This window comes from Micropterus salmoides, unplaced genomic scaffold, assembly GCF_014851395.1.
Source record: "Micropterus salmoides isolate LMB-PRFRI ecotype aquatic unplaced genomic scaffold, ASM1485139v1 Ms_hic_scaffold_8, whole genome shotgun sequence".
NCBI classification, from domain to species: Eukaryota; Metazoa; Chordata; class Actinopteri; order Centrarchiformes; family Centrarchidae; genus Micropterus; species Micropterus salmoides.
In genome coordinates, this window is record NW_024044570.1 from 27,694,913 (window position 1) to 27,719,296 (window position 24,384).

The window sequence follows — 24,384 nt, forward strand, 5'->3', positions numbered from 1 at the left end:
ATTTAATAGAATCTGTTTCTCATCATTATGGGATGATAAGTGCATATTCCCCTCTGTGATTTAGTTTTTTTAATTTCAGAGTCTGTGTGTAACATTCATTTCTGTGGCAGTACATCAGGACTGATATTAGGTTAAAATTGGGCTTATCGGGGGGGGGGGGGGGTTGTGCAGTCAGATTTGTGTAATACAGTTAGCATGTGAGAAATACGGTTAGGATATATACAGTGGCACAGGAGCAAAAGAAAGATAACGTCACAGTTGAAAATTTGCCTAATGATAGGTTATTCGATTATTTGGCAGGACTGCAGGCAGGTAGGTAGGTAGGTAGGTTTAAATAAACATAGCATGTCGACCGTACCTTTTGTTAAAAATTAAGTCTTGTTAATTTCATCTTTCTCACTTTTCCATCTGTGAGTTCCTCTCCCTCCATCCTCCACCTTTCCTCGTCAGGGATTTACAGGGTTTTCCGCCCCTTCCTTTGCTTTCTCTCCTCTTCCCACTCTCTCCTCCCACCCTGGGGTGACTTTGTCCTTGAGTGCTGGCTAACCCTCAAAACATTATAATGGAAATGGTTCAGATATGACTGTGTATCAACATCTTGAAGGACAACTTCACCCTCCTCCCATTCTCTCCCACACCTGGTGACTGTGGTTTCCAGGGAACCGGTTTGTGCAGTGACGGGGCAGGTACTCCAAGGGTTTGATTGGAACATGTAAACACACACGAAGTAACGAGCCAACAGGGAAGATTGTGTCTGAAGAAAGGACAGTAATTTCCTAATAAATGCTGATAAAACTGAGCTGAAGGGACATTCTGAGATGGCTAAACTGATGGTTGATAGGACGGGGAAAACCCAGCTATACTGGAGAGGAGTGCTCAAAGGTACGGTCGTCATGTTATGTTTATTTAAACAGCCTGTCAGCTCAAAAACAACAAGAAAATACAGTTTGTTTTGGTTTGTGTAAAAGAGATGAGTAGAGTAAAAAGGTGAGTCCTCAGTGAACCACTGAAAATAAACACCCTACACACAGGAGCTGCCACACAAGTGGCTCCATCAGCGTGGGTGCAGTCACCCTAAAAACATCTTAAACATGTAGGTTATTTGTTGTGGGGAAACCATGTCGATAATTTCTCGTAACTTGTTTAAAGGCGAGTAGAGAATGTACGAGAAGTGGCAGTGGAGAGGCTGTGATGTCATTTTGTGCGTTAACTGAAGGTCACACTCAGATCAGAACTCATTTGGTGTCCAACAATGCAGTTGTCTGTCGGGAGTTTTGTCATTGCTTCAGAACAGGTTAAAACAGAGACAGAGATTGTGTGATAATAGGGTTGTTTACACTACTCCATACATACACACACACGCGCGCACACACACAGATTTGACAAATGTCGTACGCCATTAATTGTCCTTTAACTGTCAAGGAGAAGTCACCAGTGGGATGTTGATCATCCCCTGTCATTACAGTTTTCATAGTGGTATTAAAATGGTAGCTTATGTAATATTCCGGTCGTTTCAGGAAAAGCAAAAGCTTTTATTCAGAGAGCTGATTGAACTGCTATGAATGGAACGGTTAAATTTGATTTTTATTTTCATTGACAGCCATCACTGGCGGATTTTTTGCAGTTTGCCACCTTTGTGTATGAGTGTTTAATTTATAATGCTAATTAAAGGAAGCCGAAGCCCGAAGACATTTTTTTTCTTAGTTGGCATGTTGCGTTCAGCATAAATCTGGCCTGACAGAAATGTGCCTGTGCAGTTTGTCTTTACTGTTACTGACAGTAAGCGGGTAAAACACGCAGACATCGCTGAAGAAAATCGACCCAGCTTTCTCGGTTCCTCAATTTCTCTTCCAGTATCAGTAATTTAGTTTTGGGCTCCTTTTTTTCACAGTTACTGTAGATCAGAAGTTCAAGGCATCTTTTGCAATCTCTTCTCCATCACTGTTGCTGCGGTTTCATCCTCAGTATCCCAGGACCTTATCATAAAATGAGTTTCACATTGCTTCCAAAATCCTGCCTGACCATGGACTGTGCATGTCACATGTGAGTTTGTGCAGTTTCTCTTTTGTGCTGTAGTCAGAGTCTTGGTATGCTGTTTGCGAATATAGAATATGAAAAACAGGAAGTTGACAGACAGGAAGAGGAAGTTTCGGGTCAGTCCAGGAGCTTGGCCAGTAGACTCTCCCCATCTCAACATCATCACTGAAGTAGGTTTTCCCCACACCCACATCTCATATCTCGGAAACCCAATCATTCGACCTTTTTATCCTTCATAGATGTTGTCACTTTTGTTCTGGCAGAGCATGTGTGTTTGTGTTTTTTTTAGTGCTGGCAACACATCCCCCACTTCAGGAAACAATAGGCGTATGATGACTCTGGTCACATGACAGAGAGTCTGCTGGAGTGGGGTGTTGGTCACATTTGAGTGAGTGGGTTGTCTCAACAGAGAAGGGTCTGATATTTGGGTAATGCTTTTCATAGGGTGCTTAGATGTGTTCTATTTTGTATAGGAAGCTTGTACAAGAGATTCGGGTTCAATTTACTGAATGTACTGTACACACACACATAAACTTTACAAGTTATTTGTGTATATATGTATATATATATATATATATATATATATATATATATATGTGTGTGTGTGTGGTGGGGGGGGGTGAACAGCAGGCAGGCCTGTCATCAAGAGTCCAGATGGTGGGTGGAGAAAGCCCTCCTTTAATCCCTGAGCCAGGATATTATACCCCCCTTCACACAAACACACACACGCACACAGTGGGTTTGCCCACTATTCTTTTAGGTGACATTATCCACACTCCATTTATGTCAGTTCAGCACTGCTGTGTTGATTAATCCTATCTGATACTGTGCTAAATACTTACTGCAAGTTTGGTACATTAAGGAAAATAATGGCAAGTAATGAGTGATGTTTCTACTAAAAGATGACTTCAATGACAAAATGTGTGTAAATAATCTCATAATATTCCTGTGCAAATTCTTGTGGAAACATTATAGCATCACTGATACTGGATTGTTGAGGCAGATAAAAATTTTGATACCTGAGAATAGCTTAATTTGATGAAGATATGTCTGTTAATATTGCTATTAAGTAAAAAAAAAAATCTATAAGATTCATCCTCTGGGGACCATGAGCACTTGTACCAAATTTCATGGCACTAGTATGACAAAAAAAGGAACACTTGAAAATGAATATTTTAAAGAATAACTTTAAAAACATCAAACAAAACTATATTAAACTTGTCTTGTGTAAAAAGTGCTGCAATTCTAACATTTATTGCTGCAGTTTACAGCACTGCAATTTCTTTTTGCATATTGGCCAACACACTCTACATGCTGATGCCGACTGTGATATCTGTGATAACCCAATAATCAGCTGTTTATATTATCCTGCTGATGTATCAGCCAGCTGTATGTAGTCAGCTCAACTTTAATTTCTTCTGTTGTACAGCCGTTACATTTTGTGTCACTTGCACATATTGCTGCATGTCAGCAACTGCACTGATCATCCCACAGCTTTGATGCTTCCTATTTGATCAGACAGAGCATAGTTTTGTGTATGTGTGTTTGTAGGGAGCTCACTAATACTCCTGAGCCCATCGTTGTTTTTACGACTGTTGTTATTTTCCCTTTAATCTTTTATGTGCATATTAAACGGATGTGTTGAAAGACTGTTAGCTCTCCCCACAGACAATGCCCTACATATCACAGACAGACTAATTAGGATTTCTGTCTCCAAGGGGCGGTATTTTCCTTTTCATTCTCAAAACAAACACAAGTCTTCTCCTGATCTTGATAAATGCAGCTACCAGCTTTTGCCCCAAATTTTAATATTTCCAAATCCATGCATGTCCAGCTCATTTTCTCAGCTGCTGTTTAGCCCATAGAGCCTGTTGGAAAATATAGAATAGCATGGCATGCTTCCTCCTGCCTCTTATTTCTCCATACCTCATTTTCATGTCCTCTCCCTGTACAGAGTTGGGGCTCCTCTTAAATAAAACATGCGTGTTGCCTGAAGCAGCTTGAAGCTCCTGCCTCAGATGCGGGTCGAGTATTAAAATATCCTCCTGTTCCCTACTTTGCTTCTATTTCTTTTTGTAGTGAGTGATATGTTTCGTTGTTACAGAGAAAAAAGGCAAAGCTGACTGTTTCCGGTCCAAGAACGCCGATGAGGATGCCTGCGTTGCAGTCAAAATCGAACACTCCAGAGGTAGGCAGCATCACTCTTCACTCAACTTTATATACATATGTGTGTGCGTATGTATAGTGGTTCACAGCTCACTTGTGCATACATGTGATGAGGTTGTTTATGTCCTGTGGTTTCCTGGCTGTATTTATTTGTGTTGGTGTGACGCAGTTCATATCTTTTATTACCTCCTCTTGATCCTCATTTTGTGATGTGTAGGAGGTAGCGCTGCCGGAAGGTGAATTAAGATGCAAAGCTTTGTTACTTGTCAGTCACCACCTCTGATTCACAGCAGGAGGGCTGCACGTGTTTGCCAGTGAAATCAATATCATGCAGAAAGTGCCAAGGCTTTCCTTTCTAAACCTGACCAAATCTAGCGAGATCTTCTTCTTCTTTTAAGCAAGTCCGACACAGAGTGAAGTAAACTTTAAGAACAGGGTGATATGAGATATGGAAGTGGATACAGGGTGATGCTGTGAACACTTCTCCTTCCAGCTCACAGCTATGCAAGGGTGTGAAGAAAGCTGCTGGTCTCCGCTCTATTTTTAGATTAAACTTGTCTGTGTGATGAATAGGTGCTTTTCTTCAGCCCCCCTATCTATTTTAAACTTTGGCTCATTTTCTCTCCTCTTCGTTTGTGCCATCTCATTCTGTTCTGTCCTGTCCTCTGTCCTTTCACCCCTCTTTCATCTGGATTTTCATCTGCCAGTCATCTCTGTGCTTGTCAATTTATTCAATTTTCCTAGCTTTTTCCTCACCTTTTGCCTTTCTCTCATCATCTGCAATCTGCAAAATACTGTGTCCCCTTCTCTTACCTTTTTCCCCATCTCTTTCACCCCCCCCCCCCCCCCCCCCAATCCTCGTGCATCCTGGTTCAGAGCAGACTGGAGTTCTAATCGCACGCTGGCCCTTGGATTAGGGGATGAGGCAGGGTTAATCTGAAGAAAGTCTGGGTAGTTTAACAGAAACAGCTAATCCCCCTTGCCTGGTGGTAATGGTTATTTGTCACCATGTCTATCACATAGATTCACACACACAAACACAATAAATGCTTGGTGTACCGGAGTAGAGCCAGACACATACGCACCCTCTAATCTCATTGAGTGATGTAGGGCACCGGATATTGTTAGAAACCGTGTTTTGTGTGTGTGTGTGTGTGTGTGTGTGTGTGTGTGTGTGTTTCATGTTTTTATATCCCTGTCAGGACTTTAACCTGAATGCACACTAACCAAAGGGGAAAATAATTGTGTGACTATGTAAATAAGTTCGGAAGCAGCAGTTAGTGTCATTTTGTCTCTGTATTTTTCATGTGCCTTGGAAAGTATTTTTGTTCCCATGATTCCTTTTTCCATGTATGCATTTTTGACATCTTTGCATGTGCACAATGAAGAATTCAGACAGGGAAACTATCGCTGTAATAGCAGAACGGCGGGAGGAAAAATAAATTTTGTGTTCTTGTGTCTAAAATAGATGAATCCAAAGTCCTACTATAAGTTCAAACTGAGCCAATTCAGCAGCTTACGATGTGATTTAAGCGTGTGCTCTTTCATTAAAGAACATGTCTTTTCATTAAGCCATCAGTCCAAATGCTTCTATTTGAACACCTCAGAGGTCACTGGCAGCATCTCTGATGACACCAGTCAGTCCTGCTAAATGAGACCCTGCCAACAATAAGGTTGCAGGCTGCAGAGGCTGGCTGCATCACGTTTTTACTGGCACCGACTTCTGGTTGCACCACTGAGACGTGAGCATGTGAGTGCAGTTTTGGTTGCCATTGCACAATTATTCAGGATTGCTTCACTTATCTGAAATGTTAAGAATTGGATTATAAATGTAGCTGTGCCTGAACTACTGCAGTCGTGTAAGGAAACGTCGTTTAAAAAAAAAAAAAAAAAAGGATACGTCATTTAGTGAGTGGAATTTCTACTGGTCGGACTGGTTTGCTGGAAGAGCAGCATCGTTCATGTCACTCCTTCTAATCCTGCTCTGCCGACACATAACGCACATCAGTGAGCATGCAGGTGGAGTATAGGTGGAGTACAGCAAAATAAGCACACGCATACACTCACCTTTCACATCTTCACAGACAGACAAGAGCTGTGGGTGTCATAGCATAGCCGTTAGACAGTTCCTGTCTTGATGTTTTTTTGTAAGCATGTGAAGGCTCAAAGTCGATCTATAACACACTCAGCAATTACTCAAAAGAGCAAGCACCTCCGAGCTTGACTGTCGCAGACACCAGGAGCAGCTCTGCACACAGGACAGATACAGAACATGGAGAAGCTCAAGTCGCGGTTCCCTGTGCCCACTTCTGCAAAAGGTACATCTCGTACATGATAATAAGAAGCCTGTTCCTAGGATCTTTGTTTCATTTTCATGTATGTTAATCTAGATTCACATGTGGTCAGTGGATTTTACCAGATACACGTTCGACTCACTGAGTTTGTTCATTAATTTTTGTGTTGTTTTTAAAGTCTGAAATATTTGCAGAAGAAATATGCCTCGGGAGAAGAAGTTGGCGGGACAGTTATAAAATAATACATAAGCGGCTTTGGGCTTCATTTAGTTTCACATGAGAAAACTGGTGCGTGGCGCTCCAGGCTGCTTTACTGTGGTATTTGTTAATCATTGATCAGAGTGACTGATACCAAACAGAACGAGAGCTGCTCTGGACGTCACACAACTGTAATGCTCTGTCCTCTAGTTGTCCTGTTTCACACTAACACTCTTAGCAATAGGCTTTGTTTGTTTGTTTCTTTTATGATCAGGTTAAAACAAATAAGATCAACAAGTGAGAGGATGTTGAAGAGCACTTTAATCATGTTGTCATGTTTAATCATGATTTAGTAATGACTTTCCACGGTTTGTAGATTTGTAGCTTTGTCTAAATATATAGATCCTGTCCTTTCAGAGTTATGTGTTGTGAACCTCTGGATGTGTGTGTGTGTGTGTGTGTGTGTGTGTGCCTCTGTGTTTTGTAAATGCCACTTAAATAAGGGGTGTGTTAGCTTGAGTGAAGGAGGAGTCTTGGTACTGCTTTAGGAGGCTGCTTGCCGAGCTGAGTCACTGAGCGGCAGCACAGCCTGGGAAGAACTTTGTGCTCTTCTGGGACACACACACACACACACATCGTGGTCCCACACAGAGGATACACTCCACAGCATCTGTTTTCCTTTTCTGTCTCAAGCACAGGGTGAGTTCATTTACTGGGATTTTTAACTTTGACTTTTATTTCTGCTCTTTTTATCTCTCCTGACTATGGTCACGTCTTGTTGTATTTACATTTTTAACTTTTGATTTGTGATCATCTGCAGCAGACCACACTCAGGTAATGGCTAGAAACAAGCATGCATGCTCTCATGTTGACATGCTCTTTTATCTGCTGATTTACGAGAATGTGACAGTGTTGCACTGTTTACACCCTAAAACTGTCTGAGCCTTTGATATAATAAACAGCCTACACATGTAAACAGGCTCGGAGAGATCATCACACTCGATAATTTCCATCCCTTTGCATTTCAGCCGTAATGGAACAGTTGCAAGCTGATTGATGGTCAAGTGAAGATATTCTAGATATGGCTGTCTACTTTAACTAACTAAGATTTCTTCTGTCCATCCTTTTCCCTCGTCTTTCCTGATTTTACTGTAGCTGTGTAAAAACCACTCTGGTTAATATTGCCAACCCATTTATTAAGAAGAAGCAGAATTTGCAAAAAGTCCACTCAGAAATTCCTTGTGATATGGAGGTTTTGCCCGTGGGGCCACGAGGCGAGAAGACAAAGCCTTAGTTTCAAGCTGCCTGGTGTCTTGAGCTGCTGGCAGGGTAGGGACACACTGCATCCCACAGACAGGTGTGCCTTTTGTGTTTTGTTTTCTTCTCACACTTAAGTATCGGCACACATTATGCCAAAGGGGGTTTGGGCGGAGGGACAGAAACAGTGAGACGCATAAAAGACAGGTCAGGCAGGCCTACTTCCAGGTGACAACGCCTCAAGGAGGTGGTGATGTCATGAGCGCAGAAATGTCTTGAATGTCACTTAATAATGTTTGACTGAGAGGCTGACATGTGGAGATTAACAGACTGCCCACCTGCAAAGCCAGGAGGATTGCAGTTTGTTTCTGTGCTTAAAGGACAAGAAAGTATCTCAGACTTTGCTGCAGGTAGTAAGTACATTGTTAGAAAGGCCATGTAGTTTTAAACACACCAGCTGTAGGGATGGCAGTGTCAGTCTGTTGGGCCACCACCTTCTTCCAGACTAAAATATCTGAACAATGACATGATGGAAAATGTTGTGGAGACATTTATGGTCCCCAGATCCTTCTGGCTTTTTACTCTAGTGCCACCATGAGGTTGACATTTTTTGTTTTTAATGAAATAAATTAAAATTTTATAGCAATCTATCCAATAGTTGTTTTGCTTAGGACCAAAGTGTTTGACCAACAAACCAGCGGACCTTGGCATCCTTGTAACCAAACTATTTTAGGCACTAGTTTGGATGAATCACTATTTTCGGACACTGTTTGTGTTTTTGTTGCAGAGAAAGATTTTTGTGTCAGAGTGATACATTCCTTCTGCCTCCTTTGCTGGCTTGCAGTAAACTCATTCCTCTACCGCTGTGATGTGGCATAGCTGTAGGGTTGTGGATGGGAGGTGGGTGGCATTCTGTAATACCACCACAACATTGGCCACACACACACACACACGCACATACAGTATGCACAGAACACACTGAGCTCAGGTAAACCTCAGAAAGTAGATTAAATTTCCTCATTGAAAAACAAGATGGTTCTGGTCTGATTTTTTTGGTGAGATGTGACATAGCTCTGTCTTCCTGATAGACTCACACACTAAGGGAAGATGATGTTCATGTTTTTAGAATAGTGTAGAGGATATTTGTGAAAGCCGGGTGCTTTGCAAACCAGCACAAGTTGTTCCTTCTCATCTACGCTGCTGCTGGCACCTGACCTTTATGAGAGCAATTCTCATTTCTCACCCTCGCAGTTTTGGATTTATTGAGATAGAAACAGATGCCTTCTGGCTCAGTCCACTCTCTAGTGAAATAAATGCTGCGTCTTCAGAAGGTAACAGGCTAGTTGCCATGGCAGCAAGTCTCGCCATCCTCCACCAAGGACAGAGGCAAAGGTCGAGTCTCGGTTTGACTTGTCAGCTCCTCACTTCCTGGATTGCAGAGGAGCTCCAACTGTGTTTCGGTTTCTCTGCAGAGCACGTTACCCAGAGTAAGAGCAGTTGTCATACCACCAGGTAGGATACAAAGAAGTGAGGCGACATCTCTTCCCAGCTGAGTCATTGTCCAGCAGATGTTCCTCTTTCGTTAGTGCCAGATCCAGGCATCAGGGCTCCTTTCCCGTCACGCAGATGGAGGAGGAGAATCAGCGTGTTTCAGCAGGGTGGTGGCTGGCTACTACTAATTTACTGTCACTTGTGGCAAGGTTTTATGAGAAGATGCCAGAATGTGTGTGTTACCAGGAGCAGCAGTTCCTGCCAAGCACTCAGGTTCTGAGAAAGGAAGTAGAGCTTATTCTAATTTTAATGTCACAGTACAATCTTTTTCTTTGTCCTAATGGTTCAGATAATAGCTTAAAGATAGTTGATGTGAGCCAGTCTTTCTGTGAATTTGCCCTGTCTACTGGCATTCGTGTTCATATGTTTGCATTTCCAGACATATCTCTGTTTACCTCATTCTTGTATTATCTTTAACAGGAACATTTACACGCACAACTTACTCAGGTTCGAGTGAAAGCCTCCAGCACAGAGTTGATTTACAGCTGAGGGACTTGTGTTTGACATAGTTAATAACATCCCTAGGAGACAGGGCCAGGCTGTGGATAGTGGACCCCCTGCAATCTTCCAGGATAAATGCCATATGTGGAGTACAATCTACAGGCAGAGACTTCATCTTGAGCCATACATGTATTATATGGTGTATAACTTGTTGCTGGATGTGTTCTTTGTGATCTCTTAATGTGGCCCTGAGGCGAAACCAAGCACGTAATCAAGAGAAATTCCTGAGGGCGCTTTCAGAATTGATTGGTAATTTTGGGGCCGTGTATAGAAAGTCTGGCCTCCCAAGCACAGCGTGGGACCGTTTCCAGCCAGACAGTTACTAGAGCTGGTGTCTTTAATTACAGTCAGGCTGTAAAAATAGAAACTGTATGTGTATGTGACACTGTGATTCTGTGGGGGGGTTTTTTCTCTTTGTCTCAGGTTAATTACGATAAAGATCACTGAAGGGAAAGTAAATATAGTCCCCAAGGCAACACTTTTGTAAACAAACTGCATCTAGAAGGGTACACCACATATGTGGTATACATACTTGTTCCACTCTAATATCAGATGTTCATATACAACTTACAATTATTTCCATTTTCAATTAAACTACAGTTTATTTTCTCAATTAATGGACTAATCGTCTGGCCTATAAAAGGTAATATAATAGTAACCAAGCTGATATCTTCAAATAGTCATCCAACAGTCCCAAACTCCAAAACTATCCATTTACCATCACACAGGACTATGTGAAAGTAGTGGCCAAGTTTGCCTTTTTTATTAGCCATACTACCGCCATGGCTTTATGAATGGCAATGTTTGTCTGTCAGTCCACCACTTTAGTCTAGACTGAAATATCTTAAAAACTACTTGATACATTGTCATGATATTTTGTACAGACATCTGTGGTCCTCAGAGGAGGAGTCCTACTTACTTTGGTGATCCTCTGACTTTTTATTTAGCACCACCATCAGTTCAAAATTTGACCAAAACTACTGAGATTCCCATCAGCCTCAGCTGTACTTTAGTGCTAATTAGCAAATGTTAACATGCTAACAGGATAAACTTAGATGGTGCACATGGTACTTATTACCTGCTAAACATACACTTGTTGGCGTCAGTGTGAGCATGTTAACATGCTGATGTTAGCATTTAGCTCAAATGTGCCAAAGTGCAGTCCCACAGAGGCGCTAGCATGGCAGTAAAGTCTTTATGTTGTTGCTTAGAAAAAAAGGCTTAAGCAATTAGTGGATCATTAGAATAGTTCCAGATTAATTTTCTGTCAATTGATTAATAGTTTCAGCTCATATAATGCTGATGTATTTGTCAGGAAGGGTGGAAGATCTAATCTGAAATGTTATGTATTCCTCTATAAGTGCAAATGCTTTTAGCTGGATCTATCTTTGAAAATGAAACTGTCTATCAAGGAATTAAGAGCTAATATATCAATGATTTATATTATGGAAAATTTCTCTTTCCACATTAGCATCACTAAGTACCAAACCAGAGAAGGACCGGACAATTCTGTCTGTGTATTGTCGACCTGTAAGAGTAAAAACAGAACAGATATAAATAAAAGTAGTCGGATGTTCTAGTTTTTGCAAAAATCTTAGTCTGTATCATTTAAGGCCCACTCTATAGCTATCAGCTATTCCATTCCACACACTATTTATCCAAACAAGTTAGCCGAGTGCATAGCTACATTGATTTCTGCATCTAACCCCATACATCAGTGCTGCTTGTTAAATCGCTCTAAAGCAACGATACCTATTTCAGTGACTACCTTAAATGGAAACTAATGGACTAATACCTTGTAAAATAATGAGAGGACCTACTGGCTCCTGGCAATGTAGGACCATATATGGGCATTTGCCTTACTAGGCTGCATGTAGTGTACGCACTTCACGTGTGCGTGTGCGTGTGCTGGCGCGTGCTGTGAGGTCAGAGAGGGGTAGATTTGGATTACTATAAACATTGCCAGTCTGTGTCTGTTGCTCCATTAAATCAGTCTGCCTGCTCTATCTAAACACTGATGCTGTACCATCTGTGGCCAGCTGGTTGGTTAAAAGCTGATCATCAGCTGGATCATTAGCCAGATAATCAACTGAACTGTCTGACACTCTAATATTTACCTTGCAGCTGTTTATCATAAACATATTCACAGCAATGAATATAAGGTATGCCCTGTTTGTGTGTTACATCTGTGTATAGGCTTATGTTTTAGCATGATGGTAAGTTAGTTTGTTTGAAAGCCACATTGATCTCTCAGGCTTGCAATGTTTCAACCGGTTGTGATTTTGAGACAAGGCTGTGAAAGTTTTTGATAATAATCCAAAGACTTTAAAGTCAAGTTCTAAATCGTAGCACTGAATTCATCAATAGGCTTCAGCTTTCAGCAGAGTGAACCTCTTGTAGTTCGGTGTTTACAACATTTCCTTCACATTTGATATTTTGTGTTTTGCTTGTATTTTCAGCTATTATAATTGAGGTAGAAAATGTAGGCCTATAATGCAAAGTGAAAAAAAATAGACAGAGATCAAACACTGCGTAACATGAGACATACACAGCACATGTACCATGACATCACACCCATACAGTTATAAAAGGCATGAAGTCAAAAGTCATAAAAGGGCATAATGCTGAATTGCCAGAAAGAAGAACATTTTCTGAGTTCAGAAGTCTGGAATGAAGACAGGATACAGCTGTGCCTCAATGTCTAAGAACCTATACAGGTATTGGTGCCTGTGAATTGAAACTGTATCTAATAGTGCACTATTGTTATATATTGGTATATCAATACTGTCATTTGTGACACAGACGTTTGTAACGAAGATGTATTTTGTGATTAAAATCAATGTTGTTGGGTGCCCAGGTGGTCCTGGTTTGATTTCCTGCCACTTCCTACTATTCTCTGTCTAATGGGGAAAAAATGGTGTCAACATTTACATGAAACATTACTAACTACATTATTTTTTTTTGTCTTAATCTGTCTTTCACGATTTGTATCATTACTCTCATTTCATTGACTGTGAACAATAGATGTTGGACTGTGCCTGCTCACATAGACATGCTCTCTCTCCCTCTCTGTCCTTCAGTTCTAGGCAGTAGCCCGACGTGCACGAGCAGCAGCCCACCCAGTGTGCATGAGTGTCTGAGTCGGGCGAGCAGCGGGAGGACTAACAAGAAAAGGGGAGGGGTCAATGGAAGAGTCCCCAGCAGCAGACCTCTGCCGTCTAAACCGCAAGGTACATATTGACAACTCACAACAATTCAGCCAAACACTGCAGAGCCGGGGGGTCAGTGGACGTAACTGCATCACCCTATGATCCACATGTGAAGTCAGTGAGAATGTATTGACACGCACACGCTAATTGTCTCAGAGTGACCTTTTTCCTGCTTTAACATGGCCCTTCTATGCTTGTTTACTGTGTGATTTTCTAGAAACACTAGGCTATATATTCCTTACATTCAGCTATGCCTTACAGTGGTGGTTGCTAGTATTCAGTATCGGACTCCAACTAATGATTATTTTCATTATGGATTAATCTGCTCATTATTTCTCCATTAATCGATCGGGTTGTTTGGTTTGAAAAAATTTTTAATTTGTTTTGTCCACAAAGTAAATACAAATTATTAAAAGAAAAAATAGCAAATCCTCACATTTGAGAAGCTGGAACCATAATATGTTTACCTTCACATTAAAAATGATGACTCTCGAAATAGTTGTCTGTTCATGGACTCATCGATTTATCGACTAATTGTTTTAGCTGTACTTGTATATTCTGTTGGATAGTTAACTTTATAACAAAACATCATATTTTATAAGCTCCTTGTATGATTTGTATGCAAACATTTTAATTAGTAAAGTAACTTGCAACCAAAGCTGTCTAATAATACTTATGTAATAGCTGTAACTAATAATTAAAGTGGAGCAAACCTTCTGAAATTTAGTAGAGTAAAAGTTTTATTTACACCGCAGTATACTATATGGCTCTACACATGTTCAGATCATTGCAGGGACAAGCGAAAACCGGAATAGAATATTAACAGAAGATCAGTGAACCTTGAGCCTCGTTCCTTCTTTATTTGAGTTTGAGTTAATCATCATACTCAGATAAGACGAGAGACACAGCTCCATTCTTTCTGCTGCTGTAAATCATGCGGGAAATTTAATTCCACATGATTTGTGAAAAAAAAGTGAAACCGCGTAGTTACACCAACCTGAGCTAGATTAAGTTTTTGTTACATTTAATATATTCATTACAGCTGAGCGTCCTGTGTGTGGTGTCAGTAGGGATAGCTTGTACTGCCCCCCTGTGGTCTAAAATGACACTGCAGTGACATATTCCCTGGTGAGAAAAATCTCATCTCACCAGCATCCAGTGTTCAAACTTTCCCTCCGTCTTCTCTCTAGTGCCTCCAAAGCCACCACATCTCCAGAGCCCGGTGACGGAGCTCACGTCCCCTCTGAGCCGCATCCAGAAACCCACTTTTAGACCAAACATGGAAGAGGGGGGAGGAGGAGGAGGAAGAGGAGGAGGTGGAGGAAGAGGGGCTGTGAACCGGGAGGGAGCCAGGGAGAAACACTCCAAAGTCTTAGAACTCATCAGCCACTTTGAGGAGAACAGGTAGGAGCTCTTCACTCTCTGGTGCTGTGTGTGGTTTCCCTTCACAGAGAGAAACTAGAAGGAATGAAAAAAGTTGAGTATAGGACAGGAGGATCTGTGTAAGGAATTGCTCATTTCATCTGATGCCAATCTATTGTGGAATATCATTCAGTGAAAGTGGCTCTTCCGTATTGCTTTCGCTTGAGAAATTCTGCTGATTCAAAACATCACACAGTCTCTGAACACCAGCATAGCATATTTTTTTTTAGCATCATAGATTGGTTCCAGTTGAATAACTCCATCTACGTCACTCAATAGATGTTGTAACAAGACGACCTCATTCAAGCTGTTGTAATCACAGTGATGGAAAACTTTGACTTTCCTAATGTTTCCTATGCCGATTATTTGAAGTATGAAAAGCAGAAGTCCCTCGATTAAAGCCTTCAGCCTGACTCATTGATAGTAGCACAGGCGGGAGCCATAGACAGAACAAGCGGAGATAAGCCTGTGCTTCACAAGCCAAGCGTTAGCACGGGGATGAAAGGAGATTTGTACAGGCGAGGGGAAACACAGCACCTCATTCAGTTATGGGACAGGACTCCGTGCGAGATGAAGCCTAGGAGGATGAGGTAGGATCTCTCCGACTATCTCAACTTTAATGTCTCTACTTTGATCTTCTTGCCTCCTAGTTACATGGTGATTTAAGTATTGTGTTGGCTCTGCTTTTACACAAACTCTTACCCTGCTCAGTTTACCAATTCTAATGCAGGAATAAGCGCTCTACATGGCCTACCAATGGCCCCTTCTTTTTTTGCGCATTAAACCTTGTTTTATTGTGCAAGTTGTGATCGTAGCTGCAGCCTTGTCTATGCGAGGGAGGCCCACTGAAAGTGGTGAGAGGCACAACAATGGTGCCCTTGTCCCAACTTCTCATACAGTAGAGCCCAAAAATATTCAGTCTGCAGCAGTAGCATGCCTACAAAGATTTCACTCTGTAGCCTCATATTCCAACTCTTCTCTGGCCTGGATCTCTGAAAACAGAATTACATAATCTAAACAGAATTCCACACATTTCATCACATTTTCTAGTGTTGAAGTGAGGCTAATCAGAGCGACGGGGTGTATATTTTTCATTCACTCTGTGGGGCAGTGGGGATTAGCCCTCTAGTGGCCCTGGGACAGAAAGAAGAGAAAGGCCTGCAGCTTCAGAGAACAGAATTAGCCTACTAATATACTAATCTGGTTCACATGACACTTGGCTGCCTTAAAGGCACCTTAAAGGATAGGCCACATGGCAAGTGTAGCTGTTCTTAATTCTTGTCTAGTTCAGCCTGTTTTAAAACACAGTCATGTACTGGAACACTTACTGTGCTATTTAAATGCAAAGAGGACCTGCTGTGTGCACATACACTCTACAAGCTGAAGCAGTGTGTGTTTTTCTGAAAACAGTATGAAGCAGTATCTCTCACCAGCTAATCGTGGTGTTATTAAGGGTTCCTCTGAGGGTTATGGACAATATTGTTGTCACAACACCTGAGGTGGCCTACAGCCCAGAAGTGATTCATCTGTGGAGTGTTTCACCAGCCTGTTGTTGTTCCTCTGTTTATACACACTTCCTGTTTCTACCGAGACATTCAGCGCAAGCAGGGGAACGTCGCTGAGGCTAAAAATCACCAGCTTTTTTAATCAATAAAGGTTAAGTTTAAAATGGTGATGCTCAATGTGTGAGCAGTTTTTTTTCTTCCTAGAACTGATTTGTTTTACACCAGATGTGAGATCAGCAAAACTGAGCTAAGATACAGTAGCTACTCTTGCTGTAAGACCGGAGGTCTGGAGGGTCTTTTACAGGGAAACAGCTGGACTGACTGCCGGTACAGGATGTCGAGCAGATGAATGGTGACATTGTACATGAATGTGTGTGTGCGTATGTAATGTTGGTTCTCCTTGGAAGTAGGACAGCCTCTATCTCTGGGGAGTAGTGTAGTACCTCTCCCCCTCCTGCTGTCCTACTCATTACTGTACCTCCATTCCTCCTTTGCTTACACACAGAACACACTTCCTCTGCATTACACCAGCTCTCAGCTGCCGCATAAGTCAAAAGGAAGTTTGTGCATCTCTACTGATTTATTTTTAACTCTCACACACGAAAGCGCTCTGCTTGCTGTGTCCCCCACTCCCTGATCAACGGCTTGAGCAGCTCCTGAACAGACTCGTGTAATCTTTTTTTCCCCTCCTTGTTCCTCACCTTTTGTTTTGTTTTGTTAGTTAATTTCTCTTGCTGTGCTCTTGCCGCACTGACCGACTTCCTCCTTTGCATTTTCCCCTGTTCCTCCAGCAACACAGAGAGCAAGAGAGACGGCTCACCGCTCAAACAGATCAGCAAGTTGCCCAACTGCAGCCCAGCTCACCGCGTGCACCAGAGGCAGACAGAGGCCGACGGCAGTCAGGAGAACCACTCCCCTGTACAGGCCGCACCGCAGGATGCCCCCAAACCGGCGGCTAACGGGGTGCTAGCGCAGATGGAGCAGGACAGGGAGAAGGAGGACAAACAGGAGAGGAACAATGAAAGGATAGAGACCGACGGGCTGGTAAATGGAGATATGGGGGACGGGAGCGCAGAACAGAGTGATGATCATTCACCTCCACACACAGACAGGACTGGCACAGAAAGCCACACTGAGAATGAGGACAGTGGGACTACAACAGAAACTGAGCACAGGAATGTAGAAGGGAGCACAGACCAAAAGGTACGTGCATGTCTGCTGGTTGATTTTTCAACTTTGTCGCCCTTGCGCCCAAGTGATCTGTGTATTTGTACTGTATATTTACAACCTTACAGGGTTGTCTTGTTGCTCTGACTCTGCAGTCTCTAAAAGGAAAACCATCAGCATTTATTTATGTTTTGGGTTTTCAGGACAATTAAATCTCCTGAACTAATTCAACTCCAGGTTACTCTGACATTGAAAGGGTAGAGTTACACGGGAGAGTCTTTGTCTGTGCGTCTCAGAGGGGTTATTTTCTGCAAAGACTGAACAGATGTCAAATGCTGGAGCAGCTGAGTTGGTGCCTCAGCCACATCTCCCCTGTGGGAGCTTTTGGTGGCTGCTGTTACAGTCTACAGATTATAAATATCTCAGGTTCAGATCACTCTGTCTTCTCACTGCTGAAAACAAACACGCTGTCCCGATGGTATGGGAGAGGAAGAGCCAGGAGCTGCGCCATCGGTCGCTCCACGGTGAAATGTTCAGTGAAAACTATGCATATGGGGGAAGCTTTGTCAAGTAGAAACTTGCCTGATCTTTATTCAAATCTAGTAGCCAGTCAAGACTCAATAAAATTTGGATGAAGTTTTGAGTGGCTTTGTTCTTTGTTCTCTAATCAGATTTGTTTGTGCTGTTTGCACTAAAATGCATTCCACGAAATTCTCCAATGACCAGAGTTTTAAAATACATAATAATTGTTTGTCTTCTTCTGAAGCAGAGTATGCTTGGAAAACAAATTCATGAACATGAAAGAACTGTGGAAAAAATATTTCTCAGAAACTCACTAAAGAATTAGCCACATTGTAGATCTGTTGACAAATGAATTATGAGGAAATGTGAGGCAGATTGCAACATTTCATGAAATCAAGATGTGTGTGGAACCTTTTTGTTGAGTACATTTTTTAGGCTACTGTTGCTTGTCAAACAAAGGTCTGTTTTGACATTTTTGTGTCTTTGTTTGATTTGGTGTCATTTCCCTCTTCCATATTTTCATTTCCTGTTCTTAGAGCCCCTCTTACCCCACAGGCTAGCCTGGCTAGGGTCACACTCACCACTGCTAAATGCTGCTGCATGAAACAGCATTTAATAACAAACAGCAGCGCTCGAACGGCAGACGAGTCACTGAGGCACTGAACCTGAATCAGTCCAATAAATGCATAATTTGCAATGAAGATTTTCTTACTGAAATGCAAAAAATGTTACATGTTGTTCCTGAGATCAGAGGCCTGAACCAAACAGGAACTACAAGCTACACTTGCAAATAACACTGCGGGAATTAATACTGAGTTGAACTCAATACATGCAACAGTTTGTCTCACACTTCTGCATTATTTTTAGTCAGCTCAGATTAACACACTCACCATAATAGCAGCGGGCAAAAGATAAGCAATTGACTTTCTAGCTCAACAGAATAAGATTATAGTCACACTTTGCTAATTAATAACAATCAGAAGTTATGTTAGATCACCACACATTGTTGTACCCTCTGTTTTCAGGAGACAAATGAACAGAAGCTTTTTAAGATCGCCAGCGAGCTCTTGCATACGGAGAAGGCCTACGTAGCACGACTTAACTTGCTGGACCAGGTGAGGGACTCGTTCCAGTTCACTTCTTTTGACCATGTCACATAGTAAAGGGTTTACATTACACAGTAGCGAAACATTGATGGTAAAATGGCAAAGCAGGTTAGGTGGAGAAATGTATTTTAATGGACAGACAAAATTGACTTTTCTCATCAGTTCTATATTTTATGCGGCTCTTCAGGTATTCTGTGCTAAGCTAATGGAGGAGGCCAATAAAGGGACATTCCCTGGGGACGTAGTGAAGAACATCTTCTCCAACATCTCCTCCATCAATGCTTTTCACAGCCAGTTTCTGCTTCCAGACCTGGAGAAGCGCATGGGAGAATGGTGAGCTTCAGCCTGTAATGAAGTGCAATATGGTTCTTTATCAGGCCTTGCTGCCTTCACATTGTGTCTTTGTACTGAAACCAGCACTCATACACAGATAATAAAGCTTCTGTTGGATGATAATAATAAATGGTAAAACAATGGAAACTACAGGTGGCAATACCACCTTTACCTGTAAATTTACATATAAACTGTAAATAGATTTTGGATTATACTACATTAACAACCTCCGGTCTCTACATTATGGTTACTAAACTTATCCTGTTCTGTCCCTCCCTGCAGGGCGTCCACGCGTCGCATCGGAGACATCCTGCTGAAACTCACACCCTTCCTCAAGATGTACGCAGAGTATGTGAAGAATTTTGACAAGGCCATGGAACTGCTGAAACAGTGGACTGATCGTTCGCCTCAATTCAAGGCCATCATTCAGGAAATACAGGTACTGCCAACCAGAATCAAGTCAGGACAAACGCGAGGTTTCGAGTCACTGAAAGAACACAGACTCGTGCTGCAGTGTTGTACCAATGTGAAAAGCACCGTTTTTTGTTGACATCTAATAGGTTTAGCATGTCGCGTACACACAGGTAACATGCAAGAGTTTTTTTTTTTGTTGTTGTTATTTCTGGACAGAGTCAAGAGGCCTGTGGCTGCCTGACGCTTCAGCATCACATGTTGGAGCCTGTGCAGAGAGTCCCTCGCTATGAGATGCTGCTGAAAGACTATCTGAAGAAGCTGCCTCAGGACGACCCTGACCGACAAAATGCAGAAAGTAAGTCGAGAGACCTAACATTTCCACTCCAAGGAGTCATTTTTATTTCACTTTGGCTATTTTAAGGTACCTAACCTATCTATTTTTTACATCCTAGAATCATTAGAAATTATCGCCACAGCAGCTACTCACTCCAACAGCGCCATACGAAAATCTGTAAGTGCAGATGTCTGAAACCGTTTTCTTTGGACTTTTAATTTCTCCAACTTGTCAACGTCCAACTAAACTAAATGTCCCGTTGTTATTTAGGAGAATCTGAAGAAACTGATGGAGATATACGAGATGCTGGGTGAGGAGGAGGACATTGTTAACCCCTCTAACGAGTTCATTAAAGAGGGTCACATCTTGAAGCTGGCAGCCCGGAACACTTCGGCCATGGAGCGATACCTCTACCTGGTGAGAGAAACTGTCGGGTGCGGGAACATCTTCTTATCTGATGAAGGACACTGCAGGGAAATATGCCGAGGCGAGACTTCGTCTGCACGAGTCAATTGAAATAAATGCATCATTTCAAGCCAGGAGCACCTCCTGTGTGAGGATACATCGGGGGCCCATGAACAAATCTCTCAATTACTGAGATTGCCAGATGATGTGATTATGTTCTGGCTGTTCCTTATTAGCTTCAGGCTGAATGTCTCCCTTCTGTGCAATTCAGGTTACCTGCAGTGTTTAAAACGGGGCCCTTTGGAAGAAACCAGTGGCAGAAACCTAAACTGGAATAGCGCTGATCTATACTAACAGTTTCTTCTTCTGCCAGTTCAACAACATGCTGTTGTACTGCGTGCCCAAATTCAGCCTGGGAGGACCTAAGTACACAGTGAGGACGCGGATCGGCATCGACGGCATGAAGGTCCTGGAAACGTCCAACGAGGATTACCCTCATACCTTCCAGGTGTCAGGGAAGGAGAGGACACTAGAGCTACAGGCCAGGTACATTTTATGGAGAAATATCACACGTATATATAATATAACACAATAGGAGGTCATTTTAAAAAACATGCTTTTTGCAAGCCCTGAAAAAAGGTGCAAAAACATCCCAGCCCCTCCCACATTGAAGTATGTAATTATATGTCATTTATACCCCATACAGTATAATTTTATATATATATATGGAAGACCGCCTAAATGAGCACACCCAAGCTCCATATTTAAATCCTGTAAATCTCTAATTAAACTCTTTGACCACTGCTAACTGCTATGTTGGTGTTATAAGAGGAACATGAGTTATGGTTATACAGTTTCAATGTTCTAATGCTTATTCTGGCTTCATTTTCATCCTTAGCTCAGAGCAGGATAAAGCAAGCTGGATTAAGGTACGTACAGTACAATGTCAATCAGAATAATTTTATTTAATTATTTGTGTTTGATTGTGATGTAGAGGTTTTTTTTTCATCCTTCAGGCTTTACTTGAAACCATTGAGATCTTCCAGCAAAGAAACGAGTCATTTAAGAATGCACTGAGAGACGTGGAGGAAGTGTCGGTCAGTGTCACATCAGAGTTTTACACCTAGTTAAAACTGTCGCTACATTTCTGCACCATCGCACTGACTGTTTTTATTTGAATATAGAATGCAGAGCTGGGGAAGCGCGCCCCTCGCTGGATCCGTGACAATGAAGTGACAATGTGTATGAAGTGTAAAGAGCCTTTCAATGCTCTGACACGGCGGAGACACCACTGCAGGGCCTGCGGCTACGTGAGTAATAGCTATGTTGTCATGTCATGCATGATGCATGTACAGTAGGTGGATGAGTGTGAGCGTCCACGAGGACAGCTTAGTACACCGGGGACACATTCAGAGCTCACAGTTGAAGTTCAAATGTGAGGAAATGTTGATTTGAAACGTCAAGAAATCATGTGATGTCAGAAAAACACACACTGTATATATGTCTATGAAGATTCTCAGTCATCCAGGTCATAGTTATCCAACGAAGGTTAAAATCAAGGGCAACTGGACTTGGTTGAAGATACTGGAAGACGTTTAACGAACCAGTGGTATCGATGACCCGGGATAACGACCCCACTGAGGTTAAATAGCTGAGTTTCCCTGCCAGTCAGTCAGAACTGAAGAAGTCCTTCGGATGAGGGACGAAACGTCTTCCAGTATCTTCAACCAAGTCCAGTTGCCCTTGATTTTAACCTTCGTTGGACACACTGTATATACATATTTATCTACCCTGATCACTTTTTAACAACCCTTTTTTCACCTTTAAATGAAACACCCACTCACCACACTAACATAAACCTATTGATAGTTTCACTTTTTTACAGCTCCCACTAGTACGAGAAGTGAAACTCCTGAAATACATTTTGGGGATAATGGTAAATATGTAGGCGTTCAATCAAGGAGATTGAATGCTCTTCCATGTTAGAGTCACATTCTGTATAATCTGTAGGGGAGAGCAGGGGCAAAAGTACCATTTTTCAGAAAAACCTGATTTTAAAAGATGATGTTTCAGACAGAGATATATTTTTGCTGTGGTCACTAACTCACAGGTGTGGTCTATCAATATCAGGTGGTATTTTGTACAAATGTAGAACGACTTCCGTATAATTTCACTTTAAACAAAAGTAACACAAAAACACAAGCTAGATTTATTGTGATACCCTTGTATTTAATAAATAAACATTCCTGTGACCTTGTTAAAGTGTAACTGCAAACATCTTTTGTCCTTTATCTTTAAAAACAAAATTCAAATTACATTTTTATTTTAAATATTCAGTTTCAAAAGTAATCTGATAGCCCAAACTTGAATTATTTAGAATATTTCATATTATATTAAGATTATATTATATAATAATATATAATATAAATATGCAAATGTGTGCACCTAAAACAGGGGGGAAACGGTTAGATGGAGATTATTTATGAACCTGACATGATTAAAATAAAATAAGACTTTACTGATCCTGCACTGGGGATATTTGCATGTTGCAGCAGTTTCAGAAACAGTGAAAAAATTAAACTTAATTTAGAAAGACAAAAATGAAAGTAAACAATAAAATTAAGATATTTAATTAAGCTATTTACAGAATAGGCCTATACAAATTTCACATTTTGAAATGAATTTAAATTAGTTTTAGTAAGAACAGTATGAGTGATCTGCATTTTGAGTGCTTTTTACTGACACCTACTACACTGACCTCCTTAGGAGACAGGCCAAAATAAATATCAGCCGCTCTCTTAATATAAGCATGCAGCTTCCTCTCTTAGTCCAAGGAGAAGACTTAATAATGTTATCTGTACCTTTGGTCTAGTCTTCTCCCCAATTATCTCTGCCCTCCTCCTGCATTATCTGAACAAAGAGCATGGCATATGGCATGCGACTTTATCAGCTGACCAGAGACTAATGTTTCTAATAGAGATGTCCAGAAACGCCTTCTCATAAACATCTGGCTGAATCAGACATCTGACTTTCTGACCCACGCTATTTGCATATTCTGTTGGTATAATATGACATAAACATGTTACTTTCGTCCCGACAGGAACTCCTGACATATAAACACGATTTATTTTTACACTGAAAAACTCTGACAGGGCAAACTTCAGGGTGTGTTAAAGCACTAAATAACTTGTTGATTAATCAGTACTGTGAAACATGAAACAAGATACACAACTTGTAATTCGAAAAAGGGTCCTGCTTCAGAAATTTACTTGCCGATACTTTACTTGCCGCTCGAAAACAGTTTTCCGAAGACGGCCGCGGTAAACGATGACAAAATCGTACGATATTTGATTTGATATTTGGGATATAAGGGTTGCGTGCTGAAGGTGCTGTCACAGCTTGGCCTGCAAATGCGGTCAGGGCTCTGAGAAAATCGCCTTGTTACTTTCACCCCCGGTTTACCCCTATGTTTTTTTTAGAGCTGTCAGACGCTGACCGTGTAATACAGAGGTTTTCAAAGTGTGTGGCGGGCCTCCCCAGGGGGGCTCCAAACAGTTTCAGGAGAGGCTCAGTGAATGGAAGTGAAACAATATTACATTAGTTATCAAAAGGAAATCACGTAGAATAGCCTACACATGTGTGACGTGGTTAAAGAAGAGATAGAGAAGAGATACAATAGGTTTGGGGAACTGTTTTTCCCACTTCATCAGAGTCAGAAACTAATACATTCCTTAGGACAGACCTTATTTTAATGTATTTGGTGTGACGTTATTTCAGACAGCAATATTAGGCTATCTTGCCTCAAATTTTGAGTGTCTATGGGATCAAATAACATAATGATTAACCCCAAATGCATCCAGGAATTGAGCAAAGCTAAGCAAGGAAACTAAGAGGGGTGAGGGGCTGCCTTTTCCCAAGTTTTGTTTAAGGGGAGGTCTGCAGTCTCAGACTTTGAAACTACTG

General features: G+C 41.6%; 1 protein-coding gene across 1 annotated transcript in view; it reads left to right on the top strand.

Moving 5' to 3' along the window:
* Window positions 1-24,384, top strand: part of fgd4a (FYVE, RhoGEF and PH domain containing 4a) — a 44,107-nt gene that overhangs the window by 18,642 nt on the left and 1,081 nt on the right. The window contains exons 3-16 of the mRNA XM_038704936.1: window positions 4,142-4,225; window positions 13,085-13,234; window positions 14,404-14,617; window positions 16,932-17,343; window positions 18,855-18,944; window positions 19,123-19,268; window positions 19,551-19,707; window positions 19,899-20,037; window positions 20,135-20,193; window positions 20,287-20,433; window positions 20,795-20,967; window positions 21,320-21,350; window positions 21,438-21,518; window positions 21,606-21,731. Coding sequence (XP_038560864.1) covers window positions 4,142-4,225; window positions 13,085-13,234; window positions 14,404-14,617; window positions 16,932-17,343; window positions 18,855-18,944; window positions 19,123-19,268; window positions 19,551-19,707; window positions 19,899-20,037; window positions 20,135-20,193; window positions 20,287-20,433; window positions 20,795-20,967; window positions 21,320-21,350; window positions 21,438-21,518; window positions 21,606-21,731 — 2,009 coding nt within the window. The remainder of the gene's footprint in view (window positions 1-4,141; window positions 4,226-13,084; window positions 13,235-14,403; window positions 14,618-16,931; window positions 17,344-18,854; window positions 18,945-19,122; window positions 19,269-19,550; window positions 19,708-19,898; window positions 20,038-20,134; window positions 20,194-20,286; window positions 20,434-20,794; window positions 20,968-21,319; window positions 21,351-21,437; window positions 21,519-21,605; window positions 21,732-24,384) is intronic.